General features: G+C 46.4%; 1 protein-coding gene across 1 annotated transcript in view; it reads left to right on the plus strand.

The window, feature by feature from the left end:
* Positions 1-4027: 4027 nt before the first annotated feature.
* Positions 4028-23676, plus strand: part of Cachd1 (cache domain containing 1) — a 223825-nt gene continuing 204176 nt past the window's right edge. Inside the window, exon 1 of the mRNA XM_028870244.2 lies at positions 4028-4511. Coding sequence (XP_028726077.1) covers positions 4272-4511 — 240 coding nt within the window. The 5' untranslated portion in view covers positions 4028-4271. The remainder of the gene's footprint in view (positions 4512-23676) is intronic.

Below are 23676 nucleotides of genomic sequence, written 5' to 3' on the forward strand. Positions count from 1 at the left end.
TGTAATGGGAATGATGGTGCCACACACACACACACACACCACCATTATTGCTGCTGTTGTAGTCGTTTTGATGCAAGGTCTCGCTATGCAGATCCCTGTCATGTGCAGCAATCCTGTAGCCTCTGCTCCTGGAGTGCTAGAATTAAAGGCATGTGCCACCACACCTGGCTCCCCTCCTGGCCTATTGTCATAAAATATTTGAGGACAAAGATTTGTTGCAGCAAACATTTTGCTACAGATGTTATTGACTGGCTACCTTGATGTCACCTGCCTATCTTGTTCTAATTAGTCGCCTTATCAGAAAACCATTTTTAATGCTGACGTGGGATCAATACACAGATGGCTTCGCCAATATAGACTGAAAGCATTCATACACGTTGATCAATATGTATGTGTACTGGTTTGTTTTTGGTTTAGTTTTGTTTGCCAACTTGTCACAAACCTAGACATACCGGGGAAGAAGAAATCTTAATTGGAAAAAAAAAATCTTAGAGGCAAAATGCCTTCATCAGATTGGCCTGTAGACAAGTCTATGGGGGCATTTCTTTGATTAATGATTGACATGGAAGGAGATGGACTACCCCTTGGCAGGTAATCCTAGAGTATCTAAAAAAGCAAACTAAGGGCTGGAGAGATGGCCCAGAAGTTAAAAGCACTGACTGCTCTTTCAGAGAACCAGGGTTCAATTCCTAGCACCCATGTGGCAGGTCACAACTGTTTGTAACTCCAGTTCTAGGGACCTGACACCCATGTCAAACATCAATGCACATTAAATAAATAAATAAATAGATAGATAGATAGATAGATAGATAAATAGATAGATAAATGAATGAATAAATAAATAAATAAACAAACAAACAAACCAGGCTGTAGTGGCACACCCCTTTAATCCCAGCCCTTGGGAGGCAGAAGCAAGTGATCTCTGTGAGTCTGAGGCTAGCCTGGCCTACAGAATGAGTTCTAGGACAGCCAAGGTGACACAGAGAAACCCTGTCTCAAACCCCTCTCCCCCAAAAAAAGCAAACTGAGCAAGCCATGGGAAGCAATCAAGGGGAGCAACCTCACCTTAAGGCTTCTGCTTCAGTTCCTGCCTCCCGGTTCCTTCCTTGGTTTACCGCAGTGAACTGTGACTTGGGATATGTAAGCCCAATAAATCCTCTCCTCCTCAGATTGCTTTGGTGTGTGGAGTTTACTGCAGAACTAGCAACGTTCCTAAGACAGTGCGTGTACATGTTCTCTCTGACATCAAATCATGAGTTTAGAGACAGATTTGTTGTGTGAAGACCTGAGGCCAGGGGTGCACACTGCCCTCTAAAACTTTTTAAAAACATTTTTACCTTGAGCAAATAACTATTGGGTTCCCCCATTGGTTAGATAAGACTGGTCTCAGGCTCTTTCCTGCATGTTTAGAACCTACTGAGCTAAATGTTAGAACTCTAGGATTCAAGCGTCGTCGTCCTCTCAGTAGCTTCCTTGTAGCTAGTGCTGGTGGTACCTACGACTTACAGGAACATGAGTGCAAGGTGCATATCCCACGATGCAACAACAGTTTAAAACACACAGCCTCTGGACCCCTTCTCCCAGGACATACTATGCAGATGGTAGAGAGGCGACAGGATTCTACATTTGAGAAGCCCATCCTAGTAAAACAAACATCCTAAATATCACAATTAAAGACTGTCCTGCCAAGACTGGGAGGAGACTATCACAAGGGCCACATAATGAAAACATATGCTAAAATGACAGAAACCATACAAACTGGGGAATTTAGAATTAGGGACTTGATCCCAGTGAGGTAATATGGGCCAAAGGGACGCATCTGAATGAAATTGCACACACATGTATTCTTGTGCCTGAGGGAGGTGGTAGAAGGAGGCAGAGGACACTAGAAGTTGACCTTGGGTGTTGTCCTCAATCACTCTTCACTTAATTTTTTGTGACAGGGTCTCTCACTGAGCCCAGAGTTCAGCTTGGCTATGCTCGGTCCACCACTCTCTGCCATCTCCTCACCCTACACCTGGTTCTGGAGAAACACCAGGATGCTTGGTTTTTCCTTGGGTACTGGGGATCTAGACTCGGGTCCTCACACTTGCACCTAGTAGGCATTTTACTGACTGAGTTCTCTCTTTATCCTAGAAGGTCAGTTCTTAATACTGAGTTCTTCTTCTTCTTCTTCTTCTTCTTCTTCTTCTTCTTCTTCTTCTTCTTCTTCTTCTTGTTTTTTTTTTTTGTTTGTTTTTTTGTTTTTTTGTTTTTTTTTGTTTTGTTTTGAGTCAGGGTTTCTCTGTGTAGTTTTGGTGCCTGTCCTGGATCTCGCTCTGCAGACCAGGCTGGCCTCAAACTCACAGAGATCCGCCTGGCTCTGCCTCCCGAGTGCTGGGATTAAAGGTGTGTGCCACCACCGCCTGGCAATACTGAGTTCTTATAACCAAAGAGAAACTGGAAGACGTTACTATCAAGTAAAACAAACACTGAATGCGGTTTCTTTCCCAGCATTGCTTCTGGTAGTTAGTCCTAGGCAAGTCCTATACCCTGCCATCTGCTGCTTTTCCATTGCTGTGAGAAGACACCACGACCAAGACAAGACAACTTATAAAAGAAAACGTTTAATTTGGGGGTGCTGACCATCATGATGGGGAACATGACAATTGGCAGGCATGTTGCTGGAGCAGTAGCTGAGAGCTCACATCTTGAGACACAAGCATGAAGCAGGGAGAGCTAATTGGGAATGGCTTTACCTCATCCAACAAGGCCATACCTCCTAATCTTTTCCAGTCACATCAATTGGGGACCAAGTAAGTATTCAAACATGTGAGTATGGGGGCAGGAGGGGGCGCGGCATTCTCATTTAAACCACCACATCTGCCTACCCATGGCCCTAATTCCTAGATCCCTAGAAGGAGCAATTTCATAGTCTGTGGAAAAGAGAATGGATGCTTTACACACAGACACTTGGATCCACCCTCCAGCACACACAATGCCACCCACTCGTTTCCATATGGTGGTTCTCAGAGAGCCTGATCCAGGAGTCTGGAGCGAACAGGAAAGTTAGCCGAGCCTACCCATGCTTAGGAGAGCAGCTGGGTGCTATGGACTCCGCTTCAGCTTTCTTCTCGTTTTCATTTTTGCTTGTAATGGAGTCAGATGGCTTTCCATAGAGAGACAGGCAGAATCCAGTGCAAAGGCCTGAAAGTAATGCTTGTGTTTAAACTCTGGGTCATCGCCCATCTCTGGGTGACCTTCAGCCATTTGTTGCAACTCCTCAGTGTTGGTTACCTAAAAATTCGGTAGTAAGATACTACCTCCTAGGGACGTCCTGGGATTAAAGGATAATGAGCCACACACACTGAACGTAGACCTCAGAGTACAGTGCTGGGCCCACAATAGCTGCTTACAAACCAAGTCCGCTGCGCCCACGAGGGCGAGCTATTGTTACTAATAACATCGAGGCAGGGGAGTTGAGGCTCCAACGGCAGTTGCCTCCTTCCCAGATCTCTGTCAGGCAAAACGCCAGAGTTCTCGAACTTAAAAGGGACTTTGGGAGGTGGGTGGGTGGAACCTGTAACGCGTGGGTCCCGAGATCCCCCTGAGTGGGCCAGGGCGGGGAGAGCGGGGAAAGGTCGCCTGGTCAGCCATGAGAAGGTCCCAGTAGTGTCCTTCCCAGGCCAGGAGGGTCCTGTGGAAGCGAGGTCCCCAACGTCCCGGATCCCCAGCGTCCCAGGGCGTCGCCCCGTGCAAGCGAGGGAGAGGAGGGGCGAGCGCGGGACTTTCCCCGCCTCCCTCCTCTTTCCATAAATCACCGCAGCCGCGGCAGCCGCGGAGCCGGGAAGTGTACGGAGCCAGAGCGCAGCGTGGTGGCACCAGACACCTCCCTTTCCCTCACCGCTTTCTTTCCTTTCTCTTCTTTCACTCGGATCTTTTAAACCTCCCTCGCCTTCCTCGCCGGGAGACCGCCCCAGCCGCGCCGCCGCGCTAGCACTGGTGACGCTGCCGCCGTCTCCGGCTGCGCCGGGACTCGGGGAAGCGAAGGCAGCGCTGCTCCGCCCGTGCTCTCAGCCGCCCCGGCCTGCGGGCGCCGCGGTCTCGGAGCCGCCGCCGCCGGGCGATGGTGGCCGCCCGCGCGCCCGCGCTGCAGCCGGGCGCCCCCTAAGTTTGCCAGCCACCGCCGCCGCGCCGCGGAGCCGGGAGCGCAGGAGACAGGAAAGTTTGGCGGGCTGCGCCTCCCTCGGCCAGCGCCCGGAGCCGGTCGGCGGGGAGTGGCCGGAGGCGGCATGGCCCGCGAGCCCAAGGAAGAGGAGACCGTGAGGCCAGCCGCTCTGGTTCGCCGCTGTCCCCGCTGCCCTGGCTGGCCTGGGGCGCCGCGGCCGCCCCTCTGGCTGCTCTGCCTAGTGGCATGCTGGATCCTGGGCGCCGTGGCCGACGCCGACTTCTCCATCCTGGACGAGGCGCAAGTGCTGGCGAGCCAGATGCGGAGGCTGGCGGCCGAGGAGCTAGGGGTGGTCACCATGCAGGTAAGCGACCCTCTCTCAGCGTCGCCCCTCTTGCAGTGCTCTCCCGATGCACAGAGCCCCCAGGGCATTGCACTGAGCGCTCTTGCAGGCTACGGGACCCCTCGTCTCCTGCAGACTCCTCCACATCGAATCCTGTCTGTCCCATGTACTCATCTGGCGCTGCCCTCCTTTGCAGAACCTTTGCCCCTCACCCACTTTCCCTAGCACAGCCCCCCCTCTCCTTGGCCCCGGCCCCATTATGTTTGCTAGGGATTCTCCTCTCTATCCTCATCTCCTTCCCCAGCTTGCACTGTCTTCCTTTGCAGATTTGTTTTCATCCGTCACTCCTGCAAACTCCCTTTCCCTCTTTGTGTCCCCATCCCGAGGCAGCGCGTCCCGCCTGACTCCAGGCATTCTCCAAGGCTCCCTAATCCTCCCCCTTGAAACCTCCCGGCGTCCTGGAGAACCTTGGCACACGGGTGGGAGAGGGAGGGAAGGTAGAGTGTCCGCCGGGCCGCAGGACTGCCGGGGTCCGGGCTGCCGAGCAGCCGGGGCTTGCTCTCCCTGCCCGCCGCTTTGGGGGAGGGGACGGGCTGGCCTGGAGGATCCCCCGCTCCAGTCTCTGTGGGGACTCTTTTTGTTGCTTTCCACTCTTGCGGCCCTCAGTCGCGTGCAGTCCGCTGTGCAAATTTGTGGATTGTGTGTACCTTTGCTGGGAGGAGGAAGGACAAGGTGAATAGGGTTTCCATTTTTCCCAGTGTTTACCGCTTCGGCCTTTCCAGGGTTGTAGATTAATTGCCTTCGGCTGATAAGAATTTCTGACGATGCTACTAAAAACCCACAGTTGTAAAAATTGCTAGACAGCAACCACCTGGAGATCCTATCGCGCCGTTATTCTCATCTTGGCGAAGAAGGCCCACTCAATTAAGAACTGATGAGATGCCATCCGGAGTACGAAACCGACGAAACAGCCTAGTTCTCTAGACCTTGCATGTCTGCAATCATGGTGACCGGAATTGGTCTTCGAAAGACCGAAGTTTTTAAGAATGTGGTCTCAATAGGTTTCTGATTTCGAAACCTAGAGTGACCACTCCACCACCCACCGGCGAGGTGTTTTGCTTCTCTTTGGGATTCAGGTTTCTGCCGGCTTCTTTCTTTTTAAACCCTACTCCCACCCAGGCCTCCTAAGAGGTTGTTGCAGTTTGCTTAAAGCAAGTTCCATAGGTCTCCTCCACGCTAGCTTTTCTAAGGTGGTCTGATAGCTCTGCTAGGAGTGGTACATTTTCACTTATTTGCAGAAACCCGGGCCTGGCATGTAACGGAGGGAGGTTTTCTTTATTTCCACGATAACAGCTACTGTTTTGAAGTGCATCTTTCGATTACTTCCTATCACCTTGTTTAGATTCAGGCTCAGTTTTCATTTCTTCCATGTGCATTTTCTGGTTCCTGACTCCCTGACCTAGGAGTTGAAGGGCTTTTCGGAGGCAATGAAAGACTTCCAGATTTGCTTTGCACTGGTGAGTGCATTAATTTAGACCCACACAGAATTGTGTTTTCCCACAGAGGATCCCCTTTTAGCACAAGGGGTTTCATGTGTGGCAATTTGAGGTTCTGCTTTCAGGATTAGGCGGCCTTTGCCACCTTCACCCCATCTCTAGGGCGGGACAAGGGATGGCAACCCCTCCCCTTCCTGTAAGGTAAAGGCTAGCTGTTTCTAAGATGCTGGCAGCCGTGGTTTTACAGTTTCTCACCCTGGTCCTTGACAAAAGGTGAAATCTGATCCTGACACATTGTCATTCAGGTAGGGAGACACTTTAGACACTTCAGGAAAAAAAGCTCAGGTCAGTGGGGGTGTGTGTGTGCCCAAATGGCCCTCTATCTCTCCCAACTGGCCTCTTTCTAACACCTTTGCAACCTCATTGTAGAAAGGGACCTCCTGTGGACAGGGCTTTGTCTGGCAATATGTAAAGTGGCTTCTCTCCTCTTTTGAAAGTGAGGTGCTCACTTTATTTAAATTCCTCTTCTAGGGCTGTACTTGCTGCTATCTTGGGGGAGATTGCAGTAAGAGTCCTTTTAATGTAGCTAGACTGCCAGCTTTGGGAGAAGTACTTATGTATAATAAATCCAATGCTAGATAGATTTCTGGCTCTTAGCACAGAGCTTGTGAACTTTGGGGTTTGTTCAGTGAATCTGAAATGAATGTGGGCCTGTTGCCCAAAATGAAGATGATGTGCCCTCTGTTCTGGAATGTGGGTTCGGTGCTTCGGGGACAAATAGCCCAAGTGGATGTTAGGTGGAGCTGCATGACTTTACACACACACACACACACACCACACACACACACACACACACACACACAAATGGTTGAGACATCAAGGCCTTGTCCCTTTGCAGGAAGAGAGCGTCTGCTCCCCCCTCCTCCCAATGAAGGGATTGACTCCTTTTATTTAACCTTGGCATTTTATGAGAAACTATCTGTAGACCTGTTAATTTTTAAGGCCAATTCCCAGACCTTCAAGCTGTTTTGCTGCTGAAATTTTCCAAAATTCTTCATTCTGAGAAATTATAAAGTGGCTTCCCGGGTGAGGCCCGCTGCTCTGCGGGAGCCCCAATGGCAGCACACCCACCCTGCTCACCGGAGGCTGTGCCGGGGAAACTCACAAAGGCGAAACAGCCTTTCAGCGCCATGCTTTCCCATGACATGGTTCTTGTGCTTGCTCATAGAGAAGACTGAAGAGCAGTCTGTCTGACAGATTTTCCTGGAAAAGTTTTCCAACTGGGGTTACCTACTCAAGTTTTTGTTTTGATGTTTTTCAACTGTTGTTTTTTTTTAAAAAAAAAAAATAACGGCCCCCATTTTCTTTAGAGGATGTGATTTACACTCATCAGTTTTACTGGGAAGCTGCCACTGAATACTGCCTCCCTGGCAGCAGACACCATAGATCATGGGGAAAAGTCAGAAACCTCATCACTGTCTCCTCGGGAGTCCGGCGAACTGAAGCCATCGTGCTGAGGTCTGGGGAGCAGAAAGGGATGGTGTCAGGGTGACTCGTATCTGCTTATCCTTTGTTGCCACAAGCTTTGGTTGCATGGTGTCTGTCATACGGTGGAAAGGGCCCCCATGGGTGTCCCAGAGATCTGGATGCTAGTTGGGTGATTTCTTCCTAAGGCCTGCAGTGTGGCTTGGATGGGACCTGACACAGGAAGGCCATCACTATATGATGTAACACCTGTCACTATGAAGCTGTGGCCGAGAAATGTCTATGGATGTGGTAGTTTTTTATCTCAGTGCTAGGTGTTTAGGGAATTACAAGAAGATATTCCCACATTGCCTTTTGAAGGGTTTGTTGTAGTGGGTAGCCATAATTTCACCAATAGTTTGTCTTAAACAGTTGTTCTCAACCTGAGAGTTGTAACCTTGGGTTTTTTTTTCCAAATGACCTCTTCATAGAAGCTCACCTAAGACCACTGGAAAACACAGATATTTACATTATAGCTCACAACAGTAGCAAATTTATAGTTATGAAGTAGCAACGGAAATAATTTTATGATGGGGGGGGGTCTCTACAACACGAAGAACTGTAATTGGGGCTTGCAGCATTAGGAAGGTTGAGTACCGCTGGCCTTGAAGAAGAGGTACCATTGCACAGGTAAAATGCTCAGTCCCCAATGCCTGCTTGTTAGAAGGCCTCTCTACCCGGGGAGCTATTTCACCAGGTATTTTATAAGCCTACTTAACATTATATGACAATTGAGGCTTCCTAACAGCGAGGGTCTGGCTTGGGGCCAGTGTGCCCGCCTTGGTGTTAGTTCTGCTGAGCTGGGCATGCTGGGCTGTGAACTTGGCAGACACAGCAGCAGGTTGGTCAGAGGGCTGCATGCAGTATGAGGCCCAGGGAGAGAAAGAGGAGGGGCTTCTGTTCAGAAAAAAATATCCAAAGTGCAAGGTGGAGCGAGCTTCACGTCAATTAGAGCAGCAGCCGGGACTCGGTGACTTCAGGAGTGGGAGGGCCTGGGCCGGCAGAGGTGTCCATTGAAAATGGCAATGCTGTAAGGAGTGAATCATAGCTCCCGGGGACAGCAAGACAGATTGCAGGGGCCACCCAAGCCACTGCTCATTTTTGGACCTCTCTAACAAATTTAACAAATTGCGAGTAGAGACCTTCTCCTCCGAGAGGTCTTGGGTTGGACTTCGCTGATAAAAGGTGACCAAAGCCTACCCCCCCCCACTCCTTACTCCTATCCTAGACTCTAAGCAAGTGACAGAAATAGACACAAGAGGAAGCAGGATGATCCGGATGGGTTGGCAGGGCCTACAGGCCTTGAGAGGTACTGGGGAGTGCTGTAGCCGAGAGAGAGGCCACAGAACAGCCTTGCTCTGTTCCTGTGGTGATCAAGGAAGTTAGCTACTTTGGCCCCTTTGGTGGAATGTTCGCACACAGAGGCTGGCCCTGGAAGTGGGAGGAGTGGCCTCAACTGTGAGCAGATCAGCCATCCTCAGACATTGCTGATCTCTGTGCTGGCATTGGATGAGGAAGCTGGTGTAGCTCCAGCTTTTATGGGAAGGCTGGCTCTGACTCCACCTCTCCGTATAGATCCTATGTGGTATCTCATCTCTTTGGCCACCCTCACCCATCTGTGGTGATAGACGTCCTCTCAGGAGCTGGATTACAACCCAAAAGCTGATTCGGTCGGTCATACTTAGGTGAGGCTTAAATTTTTCCCTAGTTTGTGTAGCATCCTAGGCATAACCTGGTTTGGAATGATTTCAATGTATTTTTATGTACTAAAGACTATTTTAGAGGAAAAACACTTGCAAATGATGTGGATTGGTTTGTATGTTTGTGTGTAAAAATCTTAGTGGGGAATTTGTATATTACTTCCCTCTAGAACTGAATATTTGGAGAAGAAGAAAGCAGAACCGTTATAGGTGACTCTGAGTTGAACCTGAACTTAAGAATGATCCCAAGGAAAAACATATTGAATGACTTTTGCTGACTGCTGTTGTCTTAGTACTGGCTGGACTTCCTCCACACTGATGCCTGCCCTGGCTGGCCTCGCGCCTGGTGCTTGTTAGCTTCCCTGGCAGCCTGGCTTGAGTTGGGCTTGGGAAGGGGAAGGCCATGGTTTCACACTTTATAACATGTCAGTGCTGTTGCTGGTTGCTGCTTGCCAAGTTGATTCCTTTAGCCTAAGTGGGTGGGTTAGGTGAGGGCCTTCTAAAACTCCGCTTTTGCTAAGGAGGTGGACTGAAATTCATTGTGGATCTTCTTGGACTCTAAGAATCTGCCGGACCTCAGGATATCATGGTGGGCGGGGGGGGGGGGGGGGGGCAGCATTCTTGACTCAGCCACCTATTAGTTGTGTAATCTCTTCCCAGATGTTGTTAAACTAGCCTGAACTCCAGTGTCTCCCCATTTCGTGTGGTTCATAGGAGGAGATATATTTTCCAGAAAAAAAACAACAGCAAAACTCCAACAAAACCAGACTGGCACAAGGGCCCTGCAGAAGAGCATTCAATAAGCAGAAATATAAATATGTAAATATGGGCGAGGTCTGCTCAGTGTGAGGCTGTAACACTGAGTACGCAGAAGCCTATAGCTCCTTCCAGAGCCAAGTGCCCATCTCATCCTCAGATACAGTGTTTCCAAGGCGGCCATGCTTCTGTTCCAGAGTTTCTTGGGTATCACGTACAGCCCTCCAGCATGTGCTGCCAAACCTCTGGGGTTTCTGAAGAAAGTACTAGATGTGCAATTTGTAGTTACTTATTTACTCTTAAACTTGTTATTGCAAAGCTGTCTTTTTTTTTAAAACGTGCAAAACCAAAGGACATAATGTAAGAGCGCACACATCTCTCTCCTCTGGCTCAAGCAGCTGGTGACCACTAGTGGGTGGTCAGGCTGGTTCTGCTGCTGCCTCCACCTGCCCTTCCTTTCCCCCAGGTGATAGGCAGCAAGCGCCACATGCTGCAGTTTTGTTTGTAACGTTTCAAATCGCATTGCAATTTCATTTATTGTCATCTGGCATGTTCGGTAACAGTGTTTTCTTTCTCTCGGTTTCCTGTTGTATAGAACTTGAAATAGCTGGCACTTTGGCCCAGTAACGAGCCTTCTCAATAGAAAAACCTCTGGGTCTCCTCCAGTGACATTTTCTGTCCCTTGCTTACAGACCCATTTTCCCGCGAGACTGAGGTTTCTTGTTTTCTTGTGGTTGGTATGTAGTGTAGGCACATGTGTTTTGATGTAGTGTGAACCTCATCTGCCCACTTCTGTTCCCAGAGTGATCGGGGGATAAGACAAGCTGTTAAGTGAGAGGCCTTTGAGGACTAAAGAGGAAGAGCTGCTCCACACACCTCTTTTTTTTTTTTTTTTTTTTTTAGTAGTCTGTGACTGTGTGCCTCCTTGCAGAATTGGGGGCCGAGAGATGCAGGAGTAAGGGGTGTGTCTAGCATCTTCTCCATGAGTTCCCTTCTTAGGAAGGCTAAACCTACTTTGATGGTCAAGACAGAATGGAAAGAATTGTCCTGATTGTGATTTATGGCTCTTTCAGGGTTGCCACATCTAATGTTTCCCGAGGTCTCTTGGGCAGAAGGAAGGAAGTGGGCTGGGTGTGGGTCAGTCAGAAGGAGAGGTGTGGGACACTAGCTGTGAGGAATTGCCAGGGCCGCAGGAGGGTTGAGCTACTGTTCCCATCCTGGTTGCCCAGAGGCAATATGGGGACACTGTCCAGGCTAGTGTCATTATATCAGGTTGTTTTTCAGGAAATGTAGAAAAGCCTTGCTTCTTAACATGATGGCAATTGGGTCAGATTGAAATAATAATAGTAAAACAGTGTGGGCCAAGACAAACACATCTGCAGGCAAGATTGAGACAGAGGCCACTCTCTGGTTAGTAGTGTCTGGGTTAGAATTACCAGTGGGTTCTGGGTGATAAAGGCAGTGCTGTGTGCAGGTTATGGGAAAGAAGCCTTCCTTCCTTCCTTCTTTCTTTCTTTCTTTCTTTCTTTCTTTCTTTCTTTCTTTCTTTCTTTCTTTCTTTCTTTCTTTCTTTCTTTCTTTCTTTCTTTCTTTCTTTCTTTTTCTTCCTTCCTTCCTTCCCTCCCCCTTCTTTCTTTCTTTCTTTCTTTCTTTCTTTCCTCCCTCCCTCCCTCCCTCCCTCCCTCCCTCCCTCCTTCCTTCCCTCCTTCCTTCCTTCCTTTTTAGATTCATTTATGTTTATGTCTGCATCACATTTGTGTGTGGGTACCACTGGAAGCCAGAGGAGGGCATTGGATCCCTTGTAGCTGGAGTTACAGTTGTGACATGGGTTCTGGGAACTGAACTTGAGTTATCTGTAAGAGCAACAAGTATTTCCAGCCCTGATGGAAGAGAATCTCCGGGTAGTTACAAAGGAGAACTTTTTGATGAAGCATTCTAAACTGGATTACCTTGAGAGAGGAGCTTCTTGTCGTTATAGAAACTTCAAATACTTAGTGTTTCTTTTGTGCCAGGCACTCTATTAGACTTGAGATATCAGTTAATTTACAAAGTGACACAATCCTGCCGGGCGGTGGTGGCACACACCTTTAATCCCAGCACTCGGGAGGCAGAGCCAGGCAGATCTCTGTGAGTTTAAGGCCAGCCTGGGCTATCAAGTGAGTTCCAGGAAAAGGCGCAAAGCTGCACAGAGAAACCCTGTCTCGAAAAACCAAAAATAAATAAATAAATAAATAAATAAATAAATAAATAAATAAATAAATACAAAGTGACACAATCCTAAGAGGTGTTCTGGATATTCGAAGAAAGGGTGTCAGGGATGTTTACTTGTCTGATGAGGAAAGGGTCTAGCCTGGAACGAATGGAAGTTGTGTAGTCAAAGAGCGGCCTTCCCAGAAAGCTCCTGTTGACAAATGAAAAGATGGCGTTAGGGTTTGAAGTGTGGGATAGAATGGGCAAGGAGGCAGAGGTCAAGTTGTGGGGACCCCCTAGGATTTTTTTACCAGTCAAGACTTCGTTTCTGGCAGGTGCCACCATACCTTACTCCCACTAGCTTGAATGAGAAAGGAACCTATTGCCTTTGCAGTTGAGTCTCTAGGCTAGATCTTCCTGCAGAGATTACATAACAGCCTAAAGGATGTGCCTGGTACCTTCTGCCTCCCAGTGCGCATCTGCCTAAGTGGGGCCTCCTGCTTTTTCAACATAGCTGGCAGCATCTTACCCACTGGTTGGGTGCCAGTTGCTTCATGTGCCTGAACCCCTTGGGTTGGAGATGGTGTGCTCTGGGGAAAGGAACTAGAATCTTGAGCAAGCCTAGACCTTAAGAAACTCTAAGAGGTTTAAGTCTCAAACTGTGATGGCCAGTGCCACCTGCCAGGGCCTGCTCCATTCCTGTTTCCCATATCCCCGGGTCCAGTTCAAGGAGAGCCTGCTTCTTTCCAGAAGAGCAGTACAGAACCAGATGCAATAGCCTCACCCTCTGTGCTGTCCTCTTGCCCACACTGTCTGATCATTGGGTACCAAGGCTGAGATGGTCAAATAGATTGCTCTTATTTGTAAGTGACTTGTTCCCTGGAAGCTACAGACCAGACTAGACCAGATCTTCCTAGTGATGTGTTGTAGCTGTAGGTTCTCGTCTCAGTCTTGGGTCTTTCTGATCATTGGGATATCTCATGACCTGATACTGTGGGAGTGCCTTGAATTGGGAGAGGAAGCTTGACTCAAGCCCTTCCTCCTTTGGAAGCTGGTTAGCTCCTTTACGGTTGAGATCATGAAGGTGATGGTTTAGCTTGATGCTGGTTAGATGAGTTTAAGTTATTACTTAGTACTTAAAAGTCAGCGAGCCACTGAAGAAAGTTCCGAGATGCTGAGACTTACAGAATGCTAGATGCTGATTGAAGGGGCAAAGGTGATTGATTACTTGCTGCTTACCATTGTGAACTGTTACTACTAAATTAACTATTCAAAGGAGAAAGTGGGACTGGGCACAGGGCTCAGGGATAGAGCCGTCATCCTGCCTTCATGAGGGCCTCAGTTTAATCCCCAGCACTGCAAAAATAAACCAACAAAACATAAATACAGTAACAAAAGGCAAAGCATTGGGAAAAGGTTAGGGGAAGAACAGCTTTGGTCCTTTAGTGTTTGTTTATATAAGAGCCGCAGAAGGAAATGTCACCTGTCATTTCAGACAAAGTTCTGTTTTGAAATTGAATTAAAGGACTTAGATCTTTTCCCTAGTTACTTGGATTCTGAAGTCCCTTCGTTTGTTTTAGTGGACACTGCAGTATTTCTCTGGAGGAGTTTGACTCAGTGATGACACACTGTAGATGACATTTGTTATTGGAACATTCTTTTTAACACTGCTTTCTTTTTCTGAGTCCAAAGATAAGAGTCCTCCTTAAACTTCCCACAGTCAAAATTGCAGTTTGAAAGCTCCCATCTCCAAATACCCAATGGGTCAAACTGCAAAGTGGCTTATGGTCCCTGTTTCTCTAGGTATACATACTTTGTGGTAATTGCAGAGTAGAAGCCCATGCCCTACCTTCTTATCTCATCCTCAATAGTGTTTGGGTTCTCTTCCAGCCAGAACCATTTTTTAGAAGGCACAGAGCCCAAGACTACAGCCCCTTTTGTCCTTGACTTCCTTTGGATTTTAAAAAATATAGTCTATATTATTTTTGCATGGACTATTTTAAAAGATACTTCGAGGCTCTGGTGAAAGGACAATTTTTAAAAAAATCAGCAAGCCGGTGAGAATGAATCTGAATTTTTAATTAGGCTTTGAGTTGTTGCTTCAAAGTGTGGAGACATCATTAGGGATGTAAGTCTTGTTGCATTAGCAGAGACTGACATGTTACTTCAAACACACAGAGTGCAGCTGTCCTGTGCAGATAAAAGTTGCCAAGTGTGGAATAGCAAGGTGGATCGGTAGATAATTAGCTGTCCCACATTACCGCAGTGTGGAAGAAGCCTGCCAGTCACAGGCAGGAAGGGAGGAATTATTAGCAGGAGAAAATCCAAGTGTGGCATAAAGCAATTTGGAATCTCTTCAGCTGTGGTAGACCTGATAAGACCCATCCTAGGAAGCAAAACAGACTGGCTCCACTGTCTGATGGCCAACATTTTCTTTATTTCCTCCCTCCCTTCCTCCACCCTCCCTCCCTCCCTCCCTTCATTCCTTCCTTTACCCAAGAATGGCCAGAAGTAACAATCCACAAATATATTGATTGATTCATCGATCTGCTCCAACTCCATTCCTGATATAATTAGTTTAAATAGTCTTTATAGTTTCCTGTCACTGTGTTGAGTTAAAAACATCACTGAGAAGCCATAACACCTAGGCAGTTACTGACTGTGGATAACTGAGAAATAAGCATCTGACTGGCTGTATCGTCTCTTTGTTGTAAATGTGCATATTTATAAACTGTCTCGCGATACTCGTATGTCTGTTAGAGGTGGGGTTGTGTGTTTTAAATATCTCACTTCCCCCCACCCCCTAATCACTGAATATCAAAAGCATAGCAGGTCCATCTTACTGACCCTCAGTGCTCACTAATGCATCCGAGTGCCTTGGGCTGCTGTCTGCTTGGTGCCTCTGCAGGACACTGGCCTTCTGTCCCTGTGCTGGTTGCTTTCACTGTCTTCCGTCTAACGAGCTTGACAGAGGAAGTGCGGGATTGGGTCAGATGCCCTCATCAGCTCTTCTCTGGGTGAGAGGCCCGTGCTGCTGCTGGAGGGAGTGGCTGCGTGCGTTCTGTGGGTTCTTCTGTCCCTTCCCCAGAGACCATCAGGAAAAAAAAAACCCTGGAAACCCAAGGAATTTTTGGAGGGAGACAGTTGGTTTCAGTGTTCTCCAGTAATCGGAAGAAATGGTGACCGTTCTTGAGGCTTAGGCAAGACTAAGCAGTATGCTGATTGTAAACCCACGACACCTGTCCTGGGTGTTGGACATTTAAATTTCTGGGGTTGATGTAAATGCAGATGGCCGTAAAAGCAGGGTGTGATAGCCCAGGCCTGAAATCCCAGCACTCAGGAGGAGGAGAGGTGGATCAAGAGTTCTAGGTTATCCTTGGCTACATGGTGAGTTCGAGGCCAGCATAGACCATATCTCCAAGATATTATTAATAATAATAATAATAATAATAATAAACTAAAAACAGATGTGGAGTTTGTATTTGCATACCGTCTCTCAGATATTAAAGTTAGATAAGACTGGTAAACAGTCACAGTGTGGTGAGGAGGGGTGCTGGAGAGCGAGCATCAGGAGGAAAGAGGCCAGACTTACTGATCCCGAGAGTCTTAGGGTGGTTGGCACTGCCTGCGACCTGCCTGGAGGACTCAAGAAATGAAGTCCAAACTGCAAAAATTGCCCAGGGGTTTTAAATGGTAGACTTTGTATCCTTCTAATAGTTACTATTCTACATCAGCTCCTCCCATTGTGTTTAGTATGTCAGTTGCATTAGCCATTCTAGACTTACTGGGAAATCAAAAAAGATTGAAAATGCCTCAGAAATATCAGTGACTCAGAACAATGCCCAGTACATAAATTTCAAGAGTATTAGTGGGATTTGATGTTCGGCTTATTCATGGTGGAGAAAGCTGGGCTATATTTAAGAGTAGGAAAACTTGAAATTACTGTGTATTTGGAACTCCTTCCTCACAAGGTTAGAATTCACTAGGTAATTAATTTATGAAATGTTTCCTGAACACATTCTGTGTGCCAGTATGCTATTTCCCTTTTCACTTCTTACAGGCAAGCATTGTGTTGGTCACAGCTGTGTTTCTTGGCCTTGTTTACTGATGGTGCCTGTTAGAGAGGTGAGTGTGTGTGGGGTGAGGTGACAAGACTCTTATATTTGGAGAAAATCCATGGCAGGCCACTTGTTTCTTTCTTCCAGTGTAAACAATCCCTGCGGCTTCCAGGAAATATAATACAAATGTGGCCACATTGTTCTTAGGCTAGAATTAACAAAGCAAAACATCATTCTGTATATAATTATTTTCTTATTAAAGTGAAAAGCGTCCAGGATCACCCCTGACTGTGGTAATAGAATCCTGCCATAGTGACTCAGATGTACCTCCACCCCCGTCCCACCTACCCTTAGTTTTAGACTTACATATACTGAAATGTGTTCTTTCTTGAGGGAGGCTTTAACTGTGTAGCTCAGGCTGGCCGAGGCTGGGGAGTCGTCCTGACTCAGCCTCCTAGTGTTGGGATTACATGTGCTTTTTATAGAGGATGACACTTTTCACTTTTTACTGTAGCTTTGACGGTTTACAACAGAATCTTGTGTGGATAGTAAGCATTCAATTTTATTTTATTTTTTAATTATTAATACAAATATATGTAAGGCATTTTATTTTTATAACTAAAAGTAAAATTTTGATTTTATTTTTATAACTAAAATTTTTATTTTATTATTATACTGTACGCTTCTGTTATCATTTACACTTTTTTTTAAACATTGATTTAGTTTTTACACTTTTTTTTAAACATTGATTTAGTAGGGGTGGGGCATTCTGGTGTCATAGCATGAGTGTAGAAGTCAGATGTTTCTTTCCTTTCACAATGTGGGTCCCAGGGATGGAACTCAGGTTTTCAGGCTTGATAGCAAATGCCTTTACCCACTGAGTCACATCACCAACTCCAGGTACCTGTTTCTTTTTTCTTTAGAGTGTTTGTGTGTTCATTCAGATATGCTTTTTATTCTTTCCATACATGCCGCTTCTGCTGCTGCAAGTGGAGTGTTTTTAAGTGACATTGTTCTCCCAGGAAACTTCCTTTCATTATTTAAAAATGTGATGACATCCAGGATTAGAGAGAATGAGTGTTAACCGGGATACATATACAGTCTTCATCAGAGAGTTGTGAATTTTACACTCCTTATCTGATCAAGACAGCATTGCTTAGGATTAAAGGTTACCTGGTCCTGTGTAGGCCTTAGGTTGTGTGAGTCAGCCAGTCTGTTCACGGTCTGCGGTTCAGCTCTGGGCGTGTATCAGCACACTTTTAAGGATTCTAGGAACTAGGCAGAGCAGAGGCCCTGCCTTGGAGGGACCTATATTCCTTAAAGGGAAAAGTCAACATTTAAACATGCAGAACTAAAGAAAGACAATGAATCAACGAGACTGACCACTCAGTGCAGATAGGACCAGTTAAGATAGCATTCACAAACAGCCCCTTGGGTGTTGATGAACAATAACTGGAGAATCTGTGCACTTGTGTGAAGTGAGTGAGGGCCTAGGGATCTTCAGAGCTAGGGCTCAAGGAAGGCATTGAACCAGGATGGGAGTGGGCATCAATGGGAGGCAACTGCCTCTCTATGGAGGTCCTTGTCTGGACTTTGTCCTGGCTGGAATGGGGAGCCATGAAGGTTTGAGGCACACGATTATTCAACTGACTTTTGCTTTAGAATCATTTTGCCTGACTGGTTCATCTTGCCTTACTATTTTGACTTTCCCAACCTCTGGTTGTTGATGTAAGCTCAGGCTGTAATAAAATGAATCCAGTAATTACAGGCCTCCAGAGGTTACACCCTTCTGAAGAGGGTCCCTCTTCCCTGCTCACTAGAAAATGCCCCAGCGAACTCCTGCTGGACACACTGGAGTTCTGTTTACATAAACATATCCCTGTCATGCTGGGTATGGTGGTGCATGCCTTTAACTCCAGCACTCAGGAAGAGGCAGGAGGATCTCTGTGAGTTCAAGGCTAGCCTGGTCTACAAAATGAATTCCAGGCAAGCCAGGGCCACATAGTGAGACTGTGTCTCAAAAACCAAAAAGTAGCTGGGTGGTGGTGGTGCATGCTTTTAATCCCAACACTCTGGGAGGCAGAGGCAGGTGGATCTCTGTGAGTTTGAGGCCAGCCTGGTCTAGAAAGCAGATGGCAGGATAGCCAGGACTGTTACACAGAGAAACCTTGTCTTGAAAAATCACATGCACACACACACACACACACACACACACACACACACACAAATAGTAAACAAAAAAATGTACCTACCAGGACCTGTCTTGGAGCTGATCTCTTAGAACTGAGTGGATTCAATGCACATTTTGAGATTGCTGTACAATCCATTCATTTGGGCAAAAGGCAGGGATCCATGTGTCCACTTCAATGGCCATTGCCAACCTTCCAGGGGGCAGTAAAATGAGGAAAAGTTCTGATCATTTTTGACTAGCATCTTAGTTATCCTGGATTTATTTTTTATCTTTATGAGTGCTAGATATGGTAGTGCCCCACACCTGTAATCCATCCTAGCCGTGGGTAGGCTGAGTCAGGAGGATCGTGAGTTCCAGGCCAGCTTAGAGTCCATTGTGAGTTACAGGTCATCCTGGACCACATGGACCCCCTTCCTCCAGCACCTCTCCAGTTTCATTGATCAGAGATGGCTCTGACTTCGGAAGATTCAAGTTACCATGCTTTGACTTAACAGCTTTTCAACTTTAAGGTAGGGTTGGCGATTTAGCTCAGTGGTAGAGAGCTTGCCTAGCAAGCACAAGGCTCTGGGTTTGATCCTCAGCTAAAAAAAAAAAAAAGGGATTCAGCTTCAAGGTGGTGCAAAGTGTTGCGCATTCAGTGAAAATCCTGTGTCTTTTCAAATTGCAGCACCCTGCATTCTTGATGTATGGGATCCTCAGCATGCTGTAGCATGTGAGCCAGTATAAAATAGTATGGACCCACACTGGGTGTTGGGTTGTATGAAAACTTCATTGTAGTATTTTTTGTGTCACATCCCATCGTGTTGACAAAACACTCTTACCCAGCTGTGTGTGCATGGCCAAGAACCTGTTCGTTCACACTATCATGAAGTTGGCTTTTTAGCCCAATTATATGCTAAAAATATTCTGAGACTTTTTTAAAGAATGAAGTACTAAGACTATTTTTGATATTGTGTTTCCCACTAATGATAGATTTATTGGGATATAACTCATGTGTCAGTTGGTGAACATCTCTATTTCTCATGCACCTGTTGAGAAATCTCAGGGACGCATAGATGGTGCTGATTCAGCATGAGGGTTTGGGAAGTTTAATCCATTTTGCCTTTGGAAGAACCCCAGGTCAGTGGGTAACAATGCTCCATTTCATATATTAGGATATAAGTTTAACTTTTTTGTGTGATGTGTTTGTGCTTTGGAATTGCTAAGGCATTTGTGTTTTATAAATATTGTCACAGATGTAGTAACCATGTAATACATCTTGTAGATGAATATGTTTTTAAACATCAAGTGGCAAATATTTTTATAATTTGTGATTTGCCAGTTTCCACTTTTTGACCAGTCTCTTTTCCCATCTCTATTTTCTTACTTGGCTGTGTCCATGTCATGATTATATTAGAAGAGTTATAAATAGAATTATAACTTTAAGGTGTGGGCTTCAGTCTGCAGTAATTCACTGAGCTATCAAAACTAAATCATAATTAGTGTGTATTCAAATGAACATAAGCACAAATGTAACAAGTTATTTATGAGAAGTTTACAAGGTAACTGGTATCTGCTTCAAACACTCGGATTCATTGTATGAAGAATCTCATTCTGACATAGTAAATTATTATCAAGGAGATAACATGTGAGAATTATCTTTTATAAGTTTATCTTCACCCACCCACGCCCTGCCCGCTCCAAATTTGTCTTCTATCTGATGTGAGTTAAGACTAATTATTTTAGGACCATGGTGAATATCTTGTTTAATTTTGACTCGGTGTCTTGGTCATAAATTGTTGAAGCTGCATTGCTGTTCTTCAAAACTGTAATGAAGGGGCATGTGCAAAGTCTGCTGAGAAGACTGTTGTCACCCCATCATTTTTCCTTTCAGCACACCAACATGTTCCTAAACTCAGCCAAACAGTATGCTGCAATCAGTGAGCCGAGCCATAGCGCTCCTGGGCTGTGGGTAGGGGATTGTAAGACCTACAACCTAAGCCTGCGCAGGGTTAGCCTTGCATTTGAGAGTGATCCCCACACATCCTCCTGTAGACTTTAAGTCACCTCTAGATTACCAATAATACACAACGCAATGTGGTTTGACTGCATTGTTTAGGGAATAGTGGTGAGGGAAAAAAATTCTGTACACGTTCAATACAGAGGCTGGTTTTCCCCATATATTCTATCCTCATTTGGTTGACCCCAAAGGTGTGGCGCCTGCAGACAGGGCTGACCGTATCTCCCATTGCATTAGAATTTGATCTTTTGAGGTTGGCTCTCTCAGTTATAAGATTTAAAAATATATAGATATTGTACTGTTATTATCACATGAGAATTCTAAATGTTTTTCTCCACACAGAATTCACATTACTACATGTTTCCTTGCAAAATCATAAATTCTTGTATTGAATCAAATTAGCCAGGAAAAACTAAGTAAATAATGAAGTAAGTAATGCTTCGTTGAATATGTATTTAATGTCTGCGTCTAGCCAAGAAGTAGCTGGGAGCATTGAAGTAGAATGGTTGATCAAATACAGCCTGGTTTCCGCTTGGGCCTGGGCACACATTCTTCTGAGGTTAGTTGGTAAGCAAGCTGGGAACAGCAGGGATCAAGGGTCAGTTCAGGGAAATTATTTGTATGCAAAGCTTAAGACTCTGGCTTCATGGATGTGAATGGGTCATGTGCCTTGGAGGACCAATTCTGGGGGATTAACTCTTTCAGACGAGGCTGCTGCTGTAAGCTGTATTTCTTAGTTCAGGCATCTTCAGATGACTCACAAGTGGCCTGTAAACAATTACTGTGCCGGGTTCTTCCTCCGAGCGTCTTATAAACCCTCTCTTGGTTTCTTATTTCCTTTAGAGCTGAGCTGCCTGCCATTTTCTTGAGACTACCTCTCCTCTGCTCCCTCACCCCCGCCCTGCCAGGAAGGCTGACCTGGCAGCTTTGTGGCTGTGCTTTTGAAGGCATGAGGCCTGCGAGCCAAAAGCCAGAGTTCAGTCATTCAGAGGGCTTCCCCGGTGAAGCAGGCCCGGTGTGTAGCACTCCGGCTTGCAAAGCTCATTCTTTTTTTTTTTTTTTTTAACTGCCCACAACAATCAGCTCTTTATTTCTACATAATTTGATAGTAATAAACAATAAATAAAATACTGATTCTCATCACTTGCTTCTGCTCAGTTTCTTGACCAATTCTTCATTTTACATTCCAAACGTGTGCCGCATCCAGAACAATGGAGTGTTTGTAAACATCACAGCTACTGACTTTGGACATTCTCCTGCAGCCACCAATGTGCTTTTTACTGGCAATTGTCCTCTTGGTGGCTTGTTTACATCACTTTCCATGACAAGTTTTTGGAAAACATTTGTTCAAGCATCTTCAAGAGACAGGTTTTGTTGCACCTGGAAGAGCCGAGGACAGGCCGGGTTCCCGAGGACAGGCCGGGTTCCCGAGGACAGGCCGGGTTCCCGAGGACAGGCTGGGTTCCCGAGGACAGGCCGGGTTCCCGAGGACAGGCCGGGTTGGGCAGCCCCAGGCCTCTGCGGCCCCCCAAGCTCGCGGTCCGAGGCGCTGCTCGGAAAGGCAAAGCTCATTCTTAAGTCAGCTTTCGGAGACATTCAGAAGCTATGACAGCAGATTTTGTTCTCAAAACAACTCACAAAAGCCAGGATAGAGAACCTTGGATTTTAATCCAAACTTTCTCACTGTCCCTAGGAACCTCAGGCTCCTTGTTCTAAAAGTTGGGCAAGCCCAGGCATGGCGGCACATATCTGTAATCCCAGTGCTCTGGAGGCCGAGGCAGGAGGATCAGAAGTTGTGAAGGGAGTTGGAGGTGGGACTGAAGAAATGGCACAGCAGTTAAGAGAAAGTACTGTTCTTCTAAAGGACCTGAGTTCTGTTCCTAGAATCCACACTGGGCGGCTCACAATTCCTGTGACTCTGCTACCTCCAGGAGGCCTCTGGCCTCCTAAGGTATGTGCATACTCATGCACATACCCACACAGAAACACACCACACACACACAATTAGAAATGAAAAACATGTTTTTTAAAGTTGTGATTGTTAATTTTTGATTGTTAACTTGACAGGTTCTGGAATCATCTAGTATACAAATATCTGGGCCTGTCTGTGAGGGAATTTCTAAATTGGTTTCATTATGGTAGGAAGATGCATATTAAATGCATGTGGCACCCATGGGCCAGGGTTTGTAAAAATGGAGACAATGGGCCAAGCACCAGAACCCATCCGGGTCTACTTCCTGATAGTGAATGTGTCATCCCCCTGCTGTCGTGCCGTTCTGGCCATGATGGACTGTACCTTTAAATGGGAGTCTGAGGAAGTCCTTCCTGAAGTGGCCCTTGTCAAGTTATAGAATGAGAAAAGTAACTAAGACAGAAGCATCGTTCCAGTATTGGGTTTGTTGCCACAGTAAACCTGACCATGTGGTTCTTAGGACGCGGAGCTGATGTCTGGGGGGAGTGTGGAAGAATTTGGGACTTGAGGCTAGAGAAGCCCCAGAACACTGTGAAAGCGCTTGCTGAGCCATTCTGGTGGGAATGTGGAAGAATGGAGACACGCAGTGGGAAGGTCTCGCTCAGGAGGCTTCAGAAGATCCTTCCAGGGACGGAGGCCATCATGTCACCTTCTGGCACAGAACCTGGTCACATTTTGCCTATATCCTGTGAGCTTGAGTAAGGCTGGATTTATTAGTAAGGGACTAATTTGTTTGGAGAAACCTCGAGACGGAATTGCACTCTGGCTGCATCATCGTGACTGCTCACAGCTCTGATCCAGGCCTACAGCGAGAGAGTGGCAAGCAGAGCAAAGGGATATGAAAAGTATACAGTTTGGAAAAGAAAATGGCTCGACAGATAAGGCAGATGGGAAAAGGAGCTGCAGTTAATGAAGGGATTAGCCTTATTCAAGAGACATCTAGTGTTCTTCACTGGGACTAATAGAAAAGGTCCCATAAGGGCCAGACTCCACCCATCCAAGGCTCCAGCTTATAAAAAATGCAAATTCATTTGAGAAGATTCTGAACTGGAGTCCCTGCTTGAAAACAACTCCCAAAGAAACGTGTGCAGATTCAACCACCAAGGCATCCAGAAGCCATTATAACTGTGTGGTCCAAGGGGGCTACATTACCTCTCAGGCTGACAGCAAAACTTAGCATGACTCATGTGGCACCCATTTTATAGGCATGAAAGATGTAAGACTGAAAGGTCATGGAGACTTGCACGAAGATTCCAGAGAGCTAGTAAAACCAGGAGATGTGTGGCTGGCTCAGAGTCTC

This window comes from Peromyscus leucopus, chromosome 2, assembly GCF_004664715.2.
Source record: "Peromyscus leucopus breed LL Stock chromosome 2, UCI_PerLeu_2.1, whole genome shotgun sequence".
Taxonomy (NCBI): Eukaryota; Metazoa; Chordata; class Mammalia; order Rodentia; family Cricetidae; genus Peromyscus; species Peromyscus leucopus.